This window comes from Anomaloglossus baeobatrachus, chromosome 5, assembly GCF_048569485.1.
Source record: "Anomaloglossus baeobatrachus isolate aAnoBae1 chromosome 5, aAnoBae1.hap1, whole genome shotgun sequence".
Classification (NCBI taxonomy): Eukaryota; Metazoa; Chordata; class Amphibia; order Anura; family Aromobatidae; genus Anomaloglossus; species Anomaloglossus baeobatrachus.
In genome coordinates this window covers 51398225-51418586 of record NC_134357.1, presented here as the reverse complement: position 1 = coordinate 51418586, position 20362 = coordinate 51398225, and the positions used below count along the sequence as shown (strand labels likewise).

General features: G+C 48.2%; 1 protein-coding gene across 3 annotated transcripts in view; it reads right to left on the bottom strand.

The window, feature by feature from the left end:
* The window catches only part of LRRC27 (leucine rich repeat containing 27), a 285705-nt gene that overhangs the window by 46333 nt on the left and 219010 nt on the right, over positions 1 to 20362 (bottom strand). For all 3 annotated transcript variants that reach the window (XM_075348494.1, XM_075348495.1, XM_075348493.1), the window contains exons 3-4: positions 15247 to 15377; positions 1377 to 1435 (exon numbers count right to left, since the gene is read on the bottom strand). In XM_075348494.1, coding sequence (XP_075204609.1) covers positions 1377 to 1435; positions 15247 to 15377 — 190 coding nt within the window. The remainder of the gene's footprint in view (positions 1 to 1376; positions 1436 to 15246; positions 15378 to 20362) is intronic.

Below are 20362 nucleotides of genomic sequence, written 5' to 3'. Positions count from 1 at the left end.
TGATCCAATGTTGTCCTAAATGACTGATCATGATAAATATAAGCCCCTGTGTGTAATCAAGTCTCCGTATAAATGCACCTGCTCTGTGATAGTCTCAGTGTTCTGTGTAAAGCGCAGAGAGCATCATGAAGACCAAGGAGCACAACAGGCAGGTCCGTGATACTGTTGTGAAGAAGTTTAAAGCCGGATTTGGTTATAAAAAGATTTCCAAAACTTTAAACATCCCAAGGAGCACTGTGCAAGCGATCATATTGAAATGGAAGGAGTATCATACCACTGCAAATCTACCAAGACCCGGCCGTCCATCCAAACTGTCATCTCAAACAAGGAGGAGACTGATCAGAGATGCAGCCAAGAGGCCCATGATCACTCTGGATGAACTGCAGAGATCTACAGCTGAGGTGGGAGAGTCTGTCCATAGGACAACAATCAGTCGTACACTGCACAAATCTGGCCTTTATGGAAGAGTGGCAAGGAGAAAGCCATTTCTCAACGATATCCCCATAAAAAGTGTCATTTAAAGTTTGCCACAAGCCACCTGGGAGACACCAAACATGTGGAAGAAGGTGCTCTGGTCAGATGAAACCAAAATCAAACTATTTGGGAACAATGCCAAACGATATGTTTGGCATAAAAGCAACACAGCTCATCACCCTGAACACACCATCCCCACTGTCAAACATGGTGGTGACAGCATCCTGGTTTGGGCCTGCTTTTCTTCAGCAGGGACAGGGAAGATGGTTAAAATTGATAGGAAGTTGGATGGAGCCAAATACAGGACCATTCTTGAAGAAAACCTGTTGGAGTCTGCAAAAGACCTGAGACTGGGACGGAGATTTGTCTTCCAACAAGACAATGATCCCAAACATAAAACAAAATCTACAATGAAATGGTTCACAAATAACCGTATCCAGGTGTTATAATGGAAAAGTCACAGTCCAGACCTGAACCCAATAGAGAATCTGTGGAAAGAGCTGAAAACTGCTGTTCACAAATGCCTCCATCCAACCTCACTGAGCTCCAGCTGTTTACAAAGGAAGAATGGGCAAGAATTTCAGTCTCTCCATGTGCAAAACTGATAGACACATACCCCAAGCGACTGCAGCTGTAATCACATCAAAAGGTGGCGCTACAAAGTATTAACTTAAAGGGGACGAATAATATTGCACGCCCCAATTTTCAGTTATGTTTTAAAAAAATTTAAAATAAGCAATAAATTTCGTTCATCTTCACAATTGTGTCCACTTGTTGATTCTTCACCAGAACATTAAAATGTTTATCTTTATGTTTGAAGCCTGAAATGTGGGAAACGGTTGAAAAATTCAAGGGGGCGCAATACTTTCGCAAGGCACTGTAGCACAAAATCCTTCACTTACCAAGCTCTATAGGAAGCGCTTTTATTGGATTTCCTTCAAGAAGAAGATACTGTAGGTGCCTGTGGGAAAAGTAAAGACAGCAAAACATGACAATATATAACTTTCCTGTTGTTTATAAACTGGTAACATATTCCGAAGCACTGCACACAGATGGTCATTATACATAGTGTCAGCCCCCTATGAAATCGTTCCTTTTTCTCTTACACAATAGACAAAGCCATTATATTTATTAAAAGTGGTGTAACATGTTAAAAAGGGAGGACAGCAGCAAACGTTTTATGGGGATGCAAAATTCCACCCTTTCCATTTCATCTTGATGCAGCGCGGGAGCAGTTTCATAGTTTCATAGTTTCATAGTTTTTAAGGTTGAAGGGAGACTCTAAGGCGGGCTTTGCACGCTGTGACATCGGTAACAATGTGTTACCGATGCTGCAGCGATAGTCCCGCCCCCGTCGCACGTTCGATATATAGTGAAAGCTGCTGTAGCGATTATTATCGCTACGGCAGCTTTACACGCACATACCTGCCGTGCGACGTCCCTCTGGCCGGCGACCCGCCTCCTTCCTTAGGGGGCGGGTCGTGCGGCGTCACAGTGACGTCACACGGCAGGCGGCCAATTGAAGTGGAGGGGCGGAGATGAGCAGGATGTAAACATCCCGCCCACCTCCGTCCTTCTCATTGCAGCCGGGAGGCAGGTAAGGTGAAGTTCCTCGCTCCTGCGGCTTCACACACAGCGATGTGTGCGGCCGCAGGAACGAGGAACTACATCGTACCTGTCGCTCCCCCGGCATTATGGAAATGTCGGAGGCTGCAGCGATGATACGATGACGACGATTTTGCGCTCGTTCATCGTATCATCTAGGATTTACACACTACGACATCGCAAGTGACGCCGGATGTGCGTCACTTTCGATTTGACCCCACCGACATCGCACCTGCGATGTCGTAGTGTGCAAAGCCCGCCTAAGTCTATCTAGTTCAACCTGTAGCCTAACATGTTGATCCAGAGGAAGTGAACTAGCGGAGTAGAGATGCCAGGCTCTGCTTTGATATGTTGGTTGGCGCCCCAGACTAGTTTGTCATCAGCTGCAGTGCTCTGCATAGGCAATTATCAGTATAATGTGAGGTTCGTCATCTTAAACGTTAGCTATGCAGAGAGCAGCAGCCAATGTCAAACTCATCTCGACTATTGCGCTCTGCATAGGCAGTGATGAAAAGGACACTGTACTACTGTGAGTTAGGACTGGTTAGGTCTAGGACTAGGATTAGATCTAGGGTTAGGATTAGGACTAAAGGGTGCTTTACACGCTGCGACATCGCTATCAATATATCGTCGGGTCGTCGGGGTCACGTCGTTAGCGGCATTGCAGCGTGTGACAGCAAGGAGCGACGATCAACATTCGCAAAACCATCAAAAATCGTTGATCGTTGACACGTCGCTCCTTTTCATAATATCGGTGGTGCATGCCGCTGGTTGTTCGTCGTTCCTGCGGCACCACACATCGCTATCTGTGACACCGCAGGAGCGACGAACATCTCCTTACCTGTCTCCACCGGCAATGAGGAAGGAAAGAGGTGGGCGGCATGTTCCGGCCGCTCATCTCCGCCCCTCCTTTTCTATTGGACCGCCGTTTTGTGACGTCGCTGTAATGCCGAACGCACCTCCCCGCAGAACAGGTATGTGCGTGTGACGCTGCTGTAGCGATAATGCATATCGCACCGACGGGGGGCGGGTGCTATCGCTCGCGACATCGCTAGCAAACGCTAGCGATGTTGCAGCGTGTAAAGCACCCTTAAGGTAAGGGAAATGAAAAAAATTGCATAAAAAGCACATACGTATGATAATACAATAACCTTATTTTAAATATTTGATAATCTAATATACAGTATATATATATATATATATATATATATATATATAAAATATTCATAATATAATATTATTTCGTATTATTTATTTAATAATATAATATTTTTTTATATATATACTGTATATATATATATATATATATATATATATATATAAATTGCCTTATTCTGTCTGTCTGTCTGTCTGTCTTGCTCCAAAATTGTGTCCTTACGGTGACACAAAGCTGATTGGCCGCTGGGCTCGCCATGGCCCCGCCCTCCCGCACGGATTGGCCCTCGCCCAGGCTGCGCCCCCACACGGATTGGCCGGCCGCTCGCCCAGGCTCCGCCCCCCCCACAGATTGGCCTCTCGCCCCGGCACCCTGCAGGCATTGGCAACTCGGCCACGCCCCGCCCCCCTCACGCAATGCACGCTAGCTCTGGCCACGCCCCCCCCGCATTCCCCGAACCGACACGGTCACGGAGCTACGACTACCAGGTGAGTACTGTACCCCTGGGAGCCCACATCAGCGTACGCCGCCAAACCAGCCGACACATACCCTGGCATTGCTGGGGCTGGCCGGCGTATGCTGGTGTGGGCTCCCGTGCGAGCGGGGGACGAGATGCGCTGGTAACCATGGTAGCATAGTTGCCAGCGCATCAAGGTCCTGCAGCGGCGAAAAATACACACACGCACACACATAACAGCACACACACACACACACACACACACACTCTCACACACATCACATCGCATCCACATACTCACAACATCCTGGGATATCGCTTGCTTCTCGGCGGCGATATTGTGCTGTGAGCTTCCAGGACCTGCCGGAGGATCACATGGCCAGAAGCATGTGGTATCTCCGGATGTTGTGAGTATGAGCGCGTATGTGCAATATCGTCAATGTGTGTGTGTGTGTGAGTGTATGCGATCGGGTGTGTGTGAGTGTATGCGATCGGGTGTGTGTGAGTGTATGCGATCGGGTGTGTGTGGGTGTGTGTGACTGTATGCGATCGGATCTGTGAGTGTCGGCAGAGGAGCACGGCGTGCTGGAGGAGGCTGGGAGGAGAGAGGCTGATCCTGGGGAAGGCTGGGATGGGGAGGCTGAGAGAAGAGAGGCTGATGCTGGGGGAGGCTGAGGCTGGGGTAGGCTGGGAGGAGAGAGGCTGATGCTGGGGACCGAAAAGGCATCAGCTGGGGACAGAAAAGGCTGATACTGGGAGGAGAGAGGCTGATGCTGGGATGAGAGAGGCTGATGCTGGGATGAGAAAGGCTGATGCTGGGGACAGAGAGGCTGATGCTGGGAGGAGAGAGGCTGATGCTGGGATGAGAGAGGCTGATGCTGGGGACAGAGAGGCTGATGCTGGGAGGAGAGAGGCTGATGCTGGGGACAGAGAGGCTGATGCTGGGGACGGAGAGGCTGATGCTGGGGACGGAGAGGCTGATGCTGGGATGAGAGAGGCTGATGCTGGGATGAGAGAGGCTGATGCTGGGATGAGAGAGGCTGATGCTGGGGACAGAGAGGCTGATGCTGGGAGGAGAGAGGCTGATGCTGGGGACAGAGAGGCTGATGCTGGGAGGAGAGAGGCTGATGCTGGGGACAGAGAGGCTGATGCTGGGATGAGAGAGGCTGATGCTGGGGACAGAGAGGCTGATGCTGGGAGGAGAGAGGCTGATGCTGGGGACAGAGAGGCTGATGCTGGGGACGGAGAGGCTAATGCTGGGATCAGAGAGGCTGATGCTGGGATGAGAGAGGCTGATGCTGGGATGAGAGAGGCTGATGCTGGGATGAGAGAGGCTGATGCTGGGGACAGAGAGGCTGATGCTGGGAGGAGAGAAGCCGATGCTGGGGACAGAGAGGCTGATGCTGGGAGGAGAGAGGCTGATGCTGGGATGAGAGAGTCTGATGCTGGGGACAGAGAGGCTGATGCTGGGAGGAGAGAGGCTGATGCTGGGATGAGAGAGTCTGATGCTGGGGACAGAGAGGCTGATGCTGGGGACGGAGAGGCTGATGCTGGGATGAGAGAGGCTGATGCTGGGATGAGAGAGGCTGATGCTGGGATGAGAGAGGCTGATGCTGGGAGGAGAGAGGCTGATGCTGGGAGGAGAGAGGCTGATGCTGGGAGGAGAGAGGCTGATGCTGGGGGAGAGAGGCTGATGCTGGGATGAGAGAGGCTGATGCTGGGATGAGAGAGGCTGATGCTGCGGGTAGAGAGGCTGATGCTGGGAGGAGAGAGGCTGATGCTGCGGGCAGAGAGGCTGATGCTGCGGGTAGAGAGGCTGATGCTGGTGCAGCATGGGGGATGGAGCACGATGGGGGGTGCGCAGCATGGGGGATGGAGCACGTTTGGGAGTGCACAGCATGGCGCATGGAGCACGTTTGGGAGTGCGCAGCATGGCGGATGGAGCACGTTTGGGAGTGCGCAGCATGGCGGATGGAGCACGTTTGGGAGTGCGCAGCATGGCGGATGGACCACGTTTGGGAGTGCGCAGCATGGCGGATGGAGCACGTTTGGGAGTGCGCAGCATGGCGGATGGAGCACGTTTGGGAGTGCGCAGCATGGCGGATGGAGCACGTTTGGGAGTGCGCAGCATGGGGGATGCAGCACGATGGGGAGTGCGGAGTATGGCGGATGGAGCACGTTTGGGAGTGTGCAGCATGGCGGATGGACCACGTTTGGGAGTGCGCAGCATGGCGGATGGAGCACGTTTGGGAGTGCGCAGCATGGGAGATGGAGCACGATGGGGGGTGCGCAGCATAGGGGATGGAGCACGATGGGGAGTGCGCTGCATGGGGGATGGAGCACGATGGGGAGTGTGGAGTATGGCGGATGGAGCACGTTTGGGAGTGCGCAGCATGGCGGATGGAGCACGTTTGGGAGTGCGCAGCATGGCGGATGGAGCACGTTTGGGAGTGCGCAGCATGGGAGATGGAGCACGATGGGGGGTGCGCAGCTTTTTTTTTTTAACTTTATTTTAAATATTTTATTTTAGATTTCAGCAAAAAAGTAGATTAAAACCAGAGGATCAAAGGACAAGCAGTATTTCAATCAGTATACTCTTAAAATAGAATATACAGCATGTGCTTGAGGGATAGGAGTCCATAACTGGACTGGTGGTAGGGAGTGGGTATGGTCCAAGAGTCTGGGGGTGCAAAATACTTGCCTTACCCCAGGCGCAGACAACCAAAGCTATGCCACTGAAGCCACTTAATGCATCAGTGTATTTTTGCAGTAAATGATGAAATCCATGCAAACACAGGGAGAACATATAGACTGCATGCGGATGTTGCCATTGGCTGTACACTAACCCCTGGGCCATAATGACTTAAGTCAAAAAGTGCTAACCACTGAGCCACCGAGATATTCCCATATTCCTTGGTATAAGTGTGAATAGATCTACGGCATTTATGTAACAAAGCTCCTCCACGCTGACGAGTTCAGATTTTACTTGCCAGTGGAAGCATTTACTGCACGATGTGAATTAAGCACCAGGTGTCTGTGCGGAGGACTGAGTATGGATAATTATCTTCAGCTAAATTATGCATCAGGAAGAGTTAAATAATGCAGCAGAAGTTGTACGCTTTTAAAACATTCCCTTCTTCCAGCCATTCATACGTGAGAGATAATCCGAAATAAGACAGAAAATTCTAAAAGTGACTCTTATCATCTGGTCCTTTTTGGGGTCCAAGAGTCAGAGACTCAGCAGATTCTGCATCTGGATTAGCATCTGGCTGTGACCTCTACAGTCTCATGTTAAAGTTTGTGCACCCCTGGTCAAAATTACTGTTATTGTGAACAGTTAAGGCTACTTTACACGCTGCGATATCGGTACCGATATCGCTAGCATGGGTACCCGCCCCCATCTGTTGTGCAACACGGGCAAATCGCTGCCCGTACCGCACAACATCGCCCAGACATGTCACACGTACTTTCCTGCCCGGCGACGTCGCTGTGACCGGCGAACCGCCTCCTTTCTAAGGGGGCGGTTCGTTCAGCGTCACAGCGACGTCACAGCTGCGTCACTGAACCGTCGCCCAATAGAAGCAGAGGGGCGGAGATGAGCGGGACGAACATCCCGCCCACCTCCTTCCTTTCGCATAGCGGCCGGGAGGCAGGTAAGGAGAGGTTCCTCGTTCCTGCGGTGTCACACGGAGCGATGTGTGCTGCCGCAGGAACGAGGAACAACCTTGTTACTGCTGCAGTAACGATTTTTGAGAATGGACCCCCATGTCGCCGATGAGCGATTTTGCACGTTTTTGCAACGATGCAAAATCGCTCATAGGTGTCACACGCAACGGCATCGCTAATGCGGCCGGATGTGCGTCACAAATTCCGTGACCCCAACAAGTTCGCATTAGCGATGTCGTAGCGTGTAAAGCCCCCTTTAGGCAAGTTGAAGATGAAATGATCTCTAAAAGGCATAAAGTTATAGATGACACATTTCCTTTCTATTTTAGGCAAAAACAAATAAATTATATTCATCATTTACATTTTAAAATTGACAAAAAAGGAAAATGGACTGATGCAAAAGTTTGGGAACCCTGCATGGATAGTATCTAGTAGCACCCCATTTGGCAAATCTCACAACTTGTAAACGCTTTTTGTAGCAGCCAATAGTTTTTTAGTTCTTGTTTGAGGATTTTTTCTCGGAAAAGTCTTCCAGTTCTGTGAGATTCCTGGCTCGTCTTCCAGTTCTGTGAGATTCCTGGCTCGTCTTCCAGTTCTGTGAGATTCCTGGCTTGTCTTCCAGTTCTGTAAGATTCCTGGTTCGTCTTCCAGTTCTGTGAGATTCCTGGTTCGTCTTCCAGTTCTGTGAGATTCCTGGCTCGTATTCCAGTTCTGTAAGATTCCTGGCTCGTCTTCCAGTTCTGTGAGATCCCTGGCTTATCTTCCAGTTCTGTGAGATTCCTGGCTCGTCTTCCAGTTCTGTGAGATTCCTGGCTTGTCTTCCAGTTCTGTAAGATTCCTGGCTTGTCTTCCAGGTCTGTGAGATTCCTGGCTCGTCTTCCAGGTCTGTGAGATTCCTGGCTCGTCTTCCAGTTCTGTGAGATTCCTAACTCATCTTCCAGTTCTGTGAGATTCCTAACTCATCTTCCAGTTCTGTGAGATTCCTGGCTCGTCTTCCAGTTCTGTGAGATTCCTGGCTCGTCTTCCAGTTCTGTGAGATTCCCAGCTCGTCTTGCAGGTCCGTGAGATTCCTGGCTCGTCTTCCAGTTCTGTGAGATTCCTGGCTCGTCTTCCAGTTCTGGGAGATTCCCAGCTCGTCTTCCAGGTCTGTGAGATTCCTGGCTCGTCTTCCAGGTCTGTGAGATTCCTGGCTCGTCTTCCAGTTCTGTGAGATTCCTAGCTCATCTTCCAGTTCTGTAAGATTCCTGGCTTGTCTTCCAGTTCTGTGAGATTCCTGGCTTATCTTCCAGTTCTGTAAGATTCCTGGCTTGTATTCCAATTCGGTGAGATTCCTGGCTTGTCTTCCAGTTCTGTGAGATTGCTGGCTTGTCTTTCAGTTCTGTGAGATTCCTGTCTCACCTTCCAGTTCCGCGAGATTTCTGGCTCGTCTTCCAGTTCTGTGAGATTACTTGCTCGTCTTCCAGTTCTGTGAGATTACTTGCTCGTCTTCCAATTCCGTGAGATTCCTGGCTTGTCTTGCAGTTCTGTGAGATTCCTGGCTCGTCTTCCAGTTGTGTGAGATTCCTGGCTCGTCTTCCAGTTCTGTGAGATTCCTGGCTCATCTTCCAGTTCTGTGAGATTCCTGGCTCATCTTCCAGTTCTGTGAGATTCCTGGCTCGTCTTCCAGTTCTGTGAGATTCCTGGCTCGTCTTCCAGTTCTCTGAGATTCCTGGCTCATCTTGCATGCTCTGCTCTTTTGAGGTCTAGCCACAAATTTGAAATGTTAAAAATGTAAACGATGAAAATACATTTTTTTTTTCTAAAATACAAAGGAAATCTGTCATCTTTAACTTTATTCCTTTTAGAAATCATTTCATCTTCAACTTGCTTAACAGTAATTTTGACCAGGGGTGTCCAAACTTTTACATGCTACTGTATTTGACTGTTACTACAGAGAACGACTTCTCTAAACAGGCCGACAATCATTTGATGTATGACCAAGATGCTCATCCATTGGGAAATAATGTCGGACAGAGCTAGTCCCTTGCCTTAGCCACAGTATGGAATGAGAGGATGCGATCTGGTTCATCAAATGGTATGGGAGGCAGACAGGAAAGATGGTAAGGTGATCTTACTTCCACAATGGTGTAGACCACGCTAAGGCATCTCCAGACATCAAAGAAAAAATATATATGCCACTTTGGACTAGTCGGAAAATGCTGCTGGGGATATAACTGGAAATGTACAGTGCACTGGTTCAGAAGCCCCGGCTGGGGTTAATATCTACAGCAAAACGCGAAAGACATGGGCAAATGTGGAGATGTCTCTGTAGCGCCCCTGAGCCACTCAGGGCACTACTAGGTACTGCATCCTCACCAGGATGCAGGGCCTACTCTCAGGGACCTGGAACACCAGTGCCGGTAACACCTAAACACACCAAAAACCCCAGTTTCCACTCCACACCAGGGGTAATTGGCTAGTCAGACACAAGGGGATGGCCACCTAGAGGGCGGAGCCAGGCCAGAGGGACTAGACAGCCTGGTGGGAGGGGACAGTAGAGAGTACAGTAGTAGAGAGTGAAGAGAAGAGGTGCCTGAGAGCTGGGTAGTGTAATGGTGACCCGGGGGCATAGGAGAGTGGTTGCCAGGGCAGGTACACCCGAGTACCACTGGGACCAGAGCACTGACGGGGCACAGGGTCCTAGGTCAGGGATCAGCTTCACGTGGCCTGACAATTACCTGCAAAGTGAGGGGACCTTCACGGACGTCACTGACCCAGAGATTCGGGGGCACCAGCAGTAAAGCAAGGATCAGGGTCCGGGACACAGACCGGCCCTACAGGGTCCACACTGCCCGCCATACGGACATGGAGACTGCAAAAAAAGACAGTAGGGCCCTAAACTGCTCCAAGCTACGGGGACCCAACTTCACTGAGGGTACCGGGGACAGAGCAACCGAGTCATCAAACTGGCACAGGAACTACAGGGACCTGAAGCAGCCGTTCGAGGGTCAAGAGTGAGTAGAGACTGTTAATTACAACCCACGGTGTAGCCTCCCTTTTTTGGTGAAAGTCTCCACCATCCAGCTCCCTGGGCTCAGCCCTACCTGCAGAGGGCTTACCACTATAGCTGCCATTACCACCAGCCCTAGGAGTAATGCCGATGCCGAGCGCGATAGTACCCGCCCCTGTCGCACATGCGATATCTTGTGATAGCTGCCGTAGTGAACATTATCGCTACGGCAGCTTCACACGCACTTACCTGTCCTGCGACGTCGCTCTGGCCGGCGACCCGCCTCCTTCCTAAGGGGGCAGATCGTGCGGCGTCACAGCGACGTCACACGGCAGGCGTCCAATAGAAGCAGAGGGGCGGAGATGAGTGGGACGTAAACATCCCGCCCACCTCCTTCCTTCCGCATAGCCGGTGGAGGCAGGTAAGGAGATGTTCCTCGCTCCTGCGGCTTCATACACAGCGATGTGTGCTGCCGCAGGAACGAGGAACAATATCGTATCTCCTATTGGTGTGACATTCTGAAAATGACCGACGCTACACAGATCACCGATTTACGATGCTTTTGTGATCGCTTATCGGCGCATCTAGGCTTTACACATTGCGATGTCGTTACCGGCGCCGGATGTGCGTCACTTTCGATTTGACCCCAACGATATCGCAGTAGCAATGTCGCAACGTGCAAAGTACCCCTAACAGCAATGCCATCTACTAACAAAATGCTGCAATACTGCGATGTTAATGCTGAAAGGGTAATAAGCAATCCTGGAAAACCCCGTCATTCATGTCTATGATATGATTGCTATAAAGATTTATTAGAAAACTAAACAGGACAAGGTTTTAGACCTAAAATAATAAAAGAAAATAGCATATAAAGTTGGGAATGCATTTTAAAGTGGATGTTAAATATGGCTGCCTATCCTCTTTATTTACCATAGAACATTCTCGAAGGTTTATTCGTTGCTTTGATTTATGACTATTATTTCTCCACAGTAACCCCGTCCTGTCAGTCAAGATACTTCATTCAGTGGCTTAGAAAAACTCAAAGGAAGGCGGACGTGCATCGCCCCGAGCTCATGGGATATGTATTTTTAAGAGCTCATCCGTCACAGGAACGTGCATCGTTCTATGCGCTGACTTCTTACTTTGTTAACATGTACAAACTAAATCAGATGAGATTTGGTCTATTTCCTTGTAAGTTATATGTAAATGTACAAGTAAAATTAAGAGACATTAAAGGGGTTGTCCAGTCTAAATCCATTAAGTGACTGTAAGGCCACTTTACACGCTGCGATATCGGTACCGATATCGCCAGCGTGCGTACCCGCCCCCATCGGTTGTGCGACATGGGCAAATCGCTGTCCGTGGCGCACAACATCGCCCGGACCCGTCACACTATTTACCTGCCCTGCGACGTCGCTGTGACCGGCAAACCGCCTCCTTTCTAAAGGGGCGGTTAGTTCAGCGTCACAGCGACATCACTGAACGGCCGCCCAATAGAAGTGGAGGGGCGGAGATGAGCGGGACGAACATCCCGCACACCTCCTTCCTTTCGCATAGCGGCCGGGAGGTAGGTAAGGTGAGGTACGTCGTTCCTGCGGTGCCACACGGAGCGATGTGTGCTGCCGCAGGAACGAGGAACAACTTCGTTACTGCTGCAGCAACCATATTAGAGAATGGACCCCCATGTCACTGATGAGCGATTTTGCACGTTTTTGCAACGATGCAAAATCGCTCCTAGGTGTCACACGCAACGGCATCGCTAATACGGCCAGATGTGCGTCACAAATTCTGTGACCCCAACGAGATCACTTGAGCGATGTCGCAGCGTGTAAAGCAGCATGTAGGCTTCTGAATCCTCACATAACATGCACTGTGCACTGTGAGGATTCACCGGTTTCAGAGTCAGGAATGGCGGTCAAATGGCCATGAGTATGCGATATGCAGACTCCCGGACAAAATCATATGCATTTACACCACACAACCCCTTTATTTCTCAATCATTTCAATTTACAGGTAAAATGTGTCTTCAGTAAATACAGACTTTTCCATTACTGATATATGAGATGACAGTTAGTGCTCATAAGATTCTATGGAGGGGGAGGAGTAAGGGTATGTGCCCTCGATCCGGACATGCTGTGTCCTGGACGCAGCATGTCCTCTCCTGCGGGGCCCCAAGTGCTGTCTGCAGGAGACTGCAGCGGTCCATGCCTACAATAAGGGTTTGGGAAGCTGTGGCCTTTCCCTCTGTTCTCCCTGCGGAGAACACTTGCGGCTCTGCAGCAATATATTGACATGCTGCTGCTTGGGAAGCCGCTCCGCAAGTCATTTTTTGCTGCTGGAAAAACAAGCTCAGTGGGCAGGAGATTTCTAGAAATCCCATCCACTGTGCTTGTACTGTACAACGCAGCGTTTTGGAAGCAGTGAAAATATCCTGTATCCAAAACGCTGTGAACCCTGATCGTGGGCACACAGCCTTAGGCCTCCTTCACACATCCGTGTCTCCGGTACGTGTGACGTCCGTTTTCACATGTACCGGAGACACGGCCAATACGTAGACTCATTAGAATCAATGGGTTTGCGCACACATCTGTGTTATGCCATGGACCATGTGTCCATGTGGGGCATATGTGTCCGTTTTTTCTCCGGCAGCATGAATGCGGTCACATGGATGTGATCCGTGTGACATCAGTGTGACACATACCAGATAAAACACACGTGTCTGTGAAATAAAATGATTTTCTATACTCACCTTCTCCAGCACTGTTGTTTCTGCCGCTGCTGTCACCTGCTTCCGACCCCCATTCATTATGTTCATTGTATATGTATGGCACAGAGGACCGGAAGCAGCAGCAGCAGCAGGGAGTCGGCATGGCCGGAGATCGTAGATCAGCACCACGGACAGCAACGCCAGGGACAGGTGAGCAGAAAGTTCCTGTTCTCTGTGTGTTATCATGGATAGCACACTGAGAACACACGTGTGCCAAAATCATGGTACACGGAGGGCCATACGCACCTTTTATACGTCCATGCAAAACGTGCGTGGTTTTCACGGACGTATGAAAGAAACCTTAGTTCCTGTGCGCACTTGCTGGTTTTTGCCGCGGATTTCCTGCGGATTTGCTGCATGTTTCGCTGCAGAAAATGTTCATAACATCTGTGCAGTGATTCACCAGCAAAACCTATGGGAAAAAAAATGCTGTGCGCACTAAGCGGATTTTGACAGCTGCATGTTTTGCGGCGGGATTCCCGCAGCAAAAACAATTGCATATCACTTCTTTTCTGCAAGTCGCTGCAGGATTTCACTCCATTGACTGCAATGTAATCGTGAAATCCCGCAGGGAATAACGCAGGCAGCAAATTCTGTGCGGTTCATTGCGTTATTCCCTCCGGTATTTTGCGGTTTCGGGACATAATGTTCATCACTGCCTGTGGTTTGCAGGGAAGTGATGTCATTATGACAGGAAGAGGAAGCGGAGCAGAGAGTAATCACACACACATCACACTCACACAGACACAGACATATAGAATACACATGCAAATCAAACGGACATATAGAAAAAAAACACGTGGGCTCCACCATCCAGCCGAGGTAAGCACACAGCGGCGGCCCGGTATTCTCAGGCTGGAGAGGGCGAGGGGCAGGGTTAATGCCCCCCCTCCCGCAGCCGAGAATATCAGTCCGCAGCTGCCCCGGGACTGTCACATCCATTATGCGGCAGTACCGGAGTGTCCCCGGCTCTTCCTGTTGCCGTGATGCGGTGGTAATCAGGGTAATATAAGGAGGTAATGGCGGCGGATCGCCGCCACTAAGTCCAGGATTGATCATGGCAGCGTCTATGAGACAGCTGACATGATCAACCCGTAAGTAAAGTGAAAAAAACACACACACCGAAAAATCCTTTATTTTAAATAAAACACAAAAAAGCCCCTGTTTCACCCCTTTATTAACCCCCAAACACACAGCTCCGGCGTAATCCACGTCCTCCGATGCTTGCATCCAGCCGCGACTGACACACTACTGAATGCAGCCTCGCAGCGAGACAGCAGAGGTAACCACAGGGCATTTCCCACGGCCGGTAATGTAAACACACTACCGCTCGGGAGAAATGCAGCGTGTGGTCACAGGGACTCTATCTATCCCTCTATCTATTCTTCTGTCTATTTATCTATCTACTGTACTATCTATCTCAGAAGGAAATGACTTTTTTTTTTTCTTTTAAATGTGCTTTATTACACTGAATGCATTAAAACACATGTACCAATCCGCACGCGGCAAAAACGTGGCAATACCGCAAACAATACCGCGGTAAAACCGCCGCAAACCGCATGCGGTTTTCGGGTGCGGTTTGCCGCGGTTTTTTACCGTGGGTGCGGTAATCTTTCAGACCCTGCGGAATTTTCTTAAGAAAATTCCGTTTTCCAGTGCGCACAGGGCCTTATAGTGGTAGGAGAGTACAGCAGTGCAGTCGTTTACTTTTTTTTGACACTGACAGGTCTCAAATGTCTGAAAGCTCATTTGCCTGAAAGATTAAAAGATCTCAGAGAAATATCTACTGACTGATGGATGCGCACAAATCAATAGGTGTTTGGAGATAATTACTGGTAGGCCGTATCTAGCACATATATACTACTGCTCTGAAAAAACTGTGGGAGAGTTTTTTTACACTTAGGCCAAGTCAGGCCTATATAGGGCTGGTTTGTATCTCTGTATAATGCAATAGTAAGGGAATGTTCAGACATTGCCTTTTTTTCAGAGGTTTTTTTTTTCTGCAGAAAAAGTGCTGGGTACAATATGTGCAATTTTTGGAAAAAAAACGCTGCAAAAACACCACATGTGAACATGCCCTAAAAATGTCATGTTTGTTCCAAAACCCCTGCTTCTTTACATATGACATGTACCTGTGTCTTCCTATTGTACCCGGCAAACTTGTAATCTCATTGTTTCGAAGGTCCAACCAAACGAGGAGCGGCAAATGTAAGAAGAGATCGTCAGGGAGCGAGCACAGCGCGTTACCCTCCAGATGCAAGCTCTGAAAAGAAAATACATACACTACAGTTCAAAAGTTTAGGGTCACTTAGATATTTCCTTATTTTTGAAAGAAAAGCACATTTTTTTCAATGAAGCGAATATTAAATTAAACAGAAGTCCCCTCTATACATTGTTAATGTGGTAAATGACTATTCTAGCTGCAAACGTCTAGTTTTTAATGCAATATCTTCATAGGTGTATAGAGGCCCATTTCCAACAACCACCATTCCAGTGTTCTAATGGTGCATGTGTTAGAAGCCTAATGGATGTTTAGAAATCCTTTGAAAACCCTTGTGCAAGTATGTTAGCACAGCTGAAACCAGTTTTGCTGATTAGAGAAGCTATAAAACTGACCTTTCTTTGAGCTAGTTGAGAATCTGGGGCATTACATTTGTTGGTTCCATTAAACTCTCAAAATGGCAAGAAAAAGAACTTTCATATGAAACTTGACAGTCTATTCTTGTTCTTAGAAATGAAGGATATTCCATGAGAGAAAGTGACAAGAAACTGAAGATTTCCTACAATGGTGTGTACTACTCCCTTCAGAGGAGAGCACAAACAGGCTCTACCCAGAGTAGAAAGAGAAGTGGGAGGCCGCGCTGCACAACTGAGCAACAAGACAAGTACATTAGAGGCTCTAGTTTGAGAAATCGACGCCTCACAGGTCCTCAACTGGCAGCTTCATTAACCCCTTAACGACCGCGGGCAGTAAAATTACGTCCTAAATGACATAATCTTACTGCCCGCGGTCCTCCGGCGGCAGCATGCCGCGATCGGCACACATCTCAGCTGATTTTCACAGCTGAGATGTGTGCCTGCTAGGCACGAGCAGAATCGTTATCTGCTCGTGCCGATTAACCCCTTATATGGCGCTGTCAATACATGACAGCGCCATTATAAGCGCGATTGCGGTAAGCATTTACTTACCACCCGAAACCGGAAGTCACGTGACGCGATCACGTGACTCCCGATAGTTGTCATGGTAGCACAGGGTCATGTGATGACTCCTGTACTACACATGACTTGGTTTCACTTTCGCTGTGCCCGGGGCACAGCAAAAGAGAAAGACAGCGTATCTGCTGTTTACAGCCTTGTGGCTGTGATCAGCAGATACTGCAGAGCGATCGGAATGCTGATCGCAATAGCCCCCTAGGGGGACTAGTAAAATAAAAAAAAAAAGTTAAAAAATAAGTTTTAAAAAATTAAAAAAAAACAAAAAAACCTAAAAGTTCAAATCACCCCCCATTCGCCCCATTGAAAATTAAAGGGTTAAAAAAATAAAAAATATACACACATTTGGTATCGCCGCGTTCAGAAACGCCCGATCTATCAAAATATAAAATCAATTAATCTGATCAGTAAACGGCGTAGCGGCAAAAAAATTCCAAACGCCAAAACGACGTTTTTTTGTCGCCACAACTTTTGCGCAAAATGCAATAAGAGGCGATCAAAACGTAGCATCTGCGCAAAAATGGTACCGTTAAAAACGTCAGCTCGAGACGCAAAAAATAAGCCGTCATTGAGCCTAAGATCCCGAAAAATGAGAACGCTACGGGTCACGGAATATGGCGTAAAACGTGCGCCACTTTTTTCGGACAAACTTCCGATTTTTTTTTAACCCCTTATATAAAAGTAAACCTATACATGTTTGGTGTCTACGAACTCGCACTGACCTGAGGCATCACACCCACACATCAGTTTTACCATATAGTGAACACAGTGAATAAAATATCTCAAAAACCATAGTGCTATCGCACTTTTTTTGCTATTTTTCAGCATTTGGAATTTTTTTGCCATTTTCTAGTACACAATATGGTAAAACTGATGGTTTCATTTAAAAGTACAGCTCGTTCCGCAAAAAATGAGCCCTCACATGACCATATTGACTGAAAAATAAAAAAGTTACGTCTCTCAGAAAAAGAATGGCGAAAAAAAAAAACGGAAAGCGAAAAATCGGCCGGTCGTGAAAGGGTTAAAGAGTACCCGCAAAATGCCAGTGTCAACACCTACAGTGAAGAGGAGACTCCAGGATGCTGGTCTATAGGGCAGAGTGGCAAAGAAAAAGCCATATCTGAGACTGGCTAATAAGAACACAGACATTGGACAGAGGAAGATTGGAAAAAAGTGTTATGGACAGACGAATCAAAAAACTATGGAAAAAAGAGCGCAATAGGATCTTACCCCCGTATGAGGGGGGGTATTAGGAAGGGGATAATCCTACTCACCTATAGGGGTTGTGTAAGTCACAACACCTATAACAGCATGTAACTCCAAGTCACGGCAGCGGTCCCCACGTGGGCAGATAACAGAGAGTAGTAGGGCTGGGTGTCAAGCCGCGCCAATGACCAACAGATCATGAAGGTTGGAGATTAATGTTGCTTTATTTTATCACAGGTCAACGCGTTTCGGGAGACTCTGCTCCCTTCCTCAGGACAGACTGGCAAAGAACATCAAATCTCTATGGCTTGACACCCAGCTCTACTACTCTCTGTTATATGGACAGACGAATCGACGTTTGAGGTGTTTGGATCACACAGAAGAACATTTGTGAGACGCAGAACAACTGAAAAGATGCTGGAAGAGTGCCTGATGCCATCTGTCAAGCATGGTGGAGGTAATGTGATGGTCTGGGGTTGCTTTGGTGCTGGTAAAGTGGGAGATTACTGGCTGGCTCACTTTACTGAATGATGAAAGCTGGCACCCCAGTGAGAGCCTGGGGGTTAAAAAGAACATTTTTGGATATAGAGTGTCAAGAATAAAAAAAATGTCCTCCCTCCCCCTTGGAAATGCTCTGTATAGGAGTGGCTGTATGTGGGCGTCGAGCCAAACTGCTAAATCAATGACTTCCATAATACTCGTTACTCAAGTTGAGCCTTTTCAGAGAGTTTGACCTCATCAATCACTATTAATTATATTATTACATTTTACTATATATTTTCTGCATCAATTCCTTGTGGTATTCAATATCTCACCTACTCATGTCACTGATGGAAACCAACAGAAATGGGCCCCTGTGCAAGAACAGCATATGGGCCACTTTCAGTCTAATAACTCGTAAAAAATCATAATTCCACCTGTTTTGGAAGAAGAAATGGCCCCCCCAACCTCTTGGCCCGCACAGGTTGCACCAATGATATGCCCCCCCCCTCTTCCCCGACTCATGAGATGAATACAGACACAGAGCTCATTCGTTGACCACCAAAGGAAAAGGACAGATGGCAGATCTTATCAGGATGCTAGCATAGGCCATCACATTATGTTCGATGGTGGTTCAACTTTTGGGATCCACCGCGATCTGAGAATGTAGAGGATGAGGTGTTGGTCCAGTGGCTGCATTTACTCGAAAAATTTTAGGAGGACCCCTACACCAGCCCTGCAACTGCTATATTCCCAGGATCAGTGGGGGTCCCAGAGATCAAAAACTGATGGCATATCCGAGTCATGCCCTGCTTTTTGAGTGCACGGAGCTGATATTAAAAGTAAATTCTATAACTGTCCACAATACAAGAGTATTCTATTACACACGGAAAGTGTTTGCTGAAACGGGATCTCATTAACTACTTCAGGACCAGAGGGTTTTATGACCCAACCACTTCATTACTGGCAGAATGAGCCTCTAACCACAAGGTCACAATGACAGGAGTATATATATGATCCCTTCAGTACATTAGTATAGAGCACAATATGGGGAACATTTGCTAAACATTGGTCTGCAGTGTAACAAGAGGAACCAGTACTGACGTGACTGCATAATGGTGTTCGCCCCCGTTGGTTGGCACTTTACTTCCCGCACATGAGCAATGACAGCTGCTCTATTGTTCCTTTATGGTCATTGTTAATATCTAAGCTATAGTAACGGAGTAAAGCGCGGCATGTGTTTATATAGGAATCCAGGCCGTGCCACAGCTAATATTTACTCCATCTACATAAATGACAGAATAAACTCAATCTCCAGCCAAACATTATACACTCATTATGAAGAACTGTCATCAGCAAAATGAGATTTCTGCAAATGTGTTTCCATTCAGGAACCGTCTCAAAGGGGCACTTTGCACACTACGACATCGCAAGCCGATGGTAGCGATGCCGAGCGTGATAGTCCCCGCCCCCGTCGCAGCTGCGATATCTTGTGATTGCTGGCGTAGCGAACTTTATCGCTAAGGCAGCTTCACATGCACTTACCTGCCCTGCGACGTCGCTCTGGCCGGCGACCCGCCTCCTTATTAAGGGGGCGGGTCGTGCGGCATCACAGCAACAGCACACAGCAGGCGGCCAATAGAAGCGGAGGGACGGAGATGAGCGGGACGTAAACATCCCGCCCACCTCCGTCCTTCCGTATAGCCGGCGTGAGCCGCAGGACGCAGGTAAGGAGATGTTCCTCGCTCCTGCGGCTTCATACACAGCGATGTGTGCTGCCGCAGGAACGAGGAACAACATCATACCGTCGCTACAGTGAAATTATGAAAATGTCGGACACTACACCGATGATACGATTACGACGCTTTTGCACTCGTTAATCGTATCAAAAAGGATTTACACACTACGATATCGACTGCGAGGCCGGATGTGCGTCACTTTCGATTTGACCCCATTGACATCGCAGCTGCGATATCGTAGTGTGCAAAGTGCCCCAAACACCTTGCGGATGATATTCATCCATGGAGTAGATCAGAACTTTAAGAGGTTAAAAAAAATATGAGGTGTCCTCCACTAGAAGACAACTTTTTTTTTTTGTTGGCAGCTCCTGATGGTGACAGAATCTATTAAATTTGTAATTAAATGGGTTTTCCTAGAATCAGAAGTAACTATGACAAATTACTGATCACGGTCCAACTGCTGGAAATCCTGAGAACGAGGCTTTGGATCCCGAGAAGTGGATTGTACAGAGCGGCCTCCTAAATGCAACACTTATGTTATTTACAGTGCCTTGCGAAAGTATTCGGCCCCCTTGAATTTTTTACCCTTTTCCCACATTTCAGGCTTCAA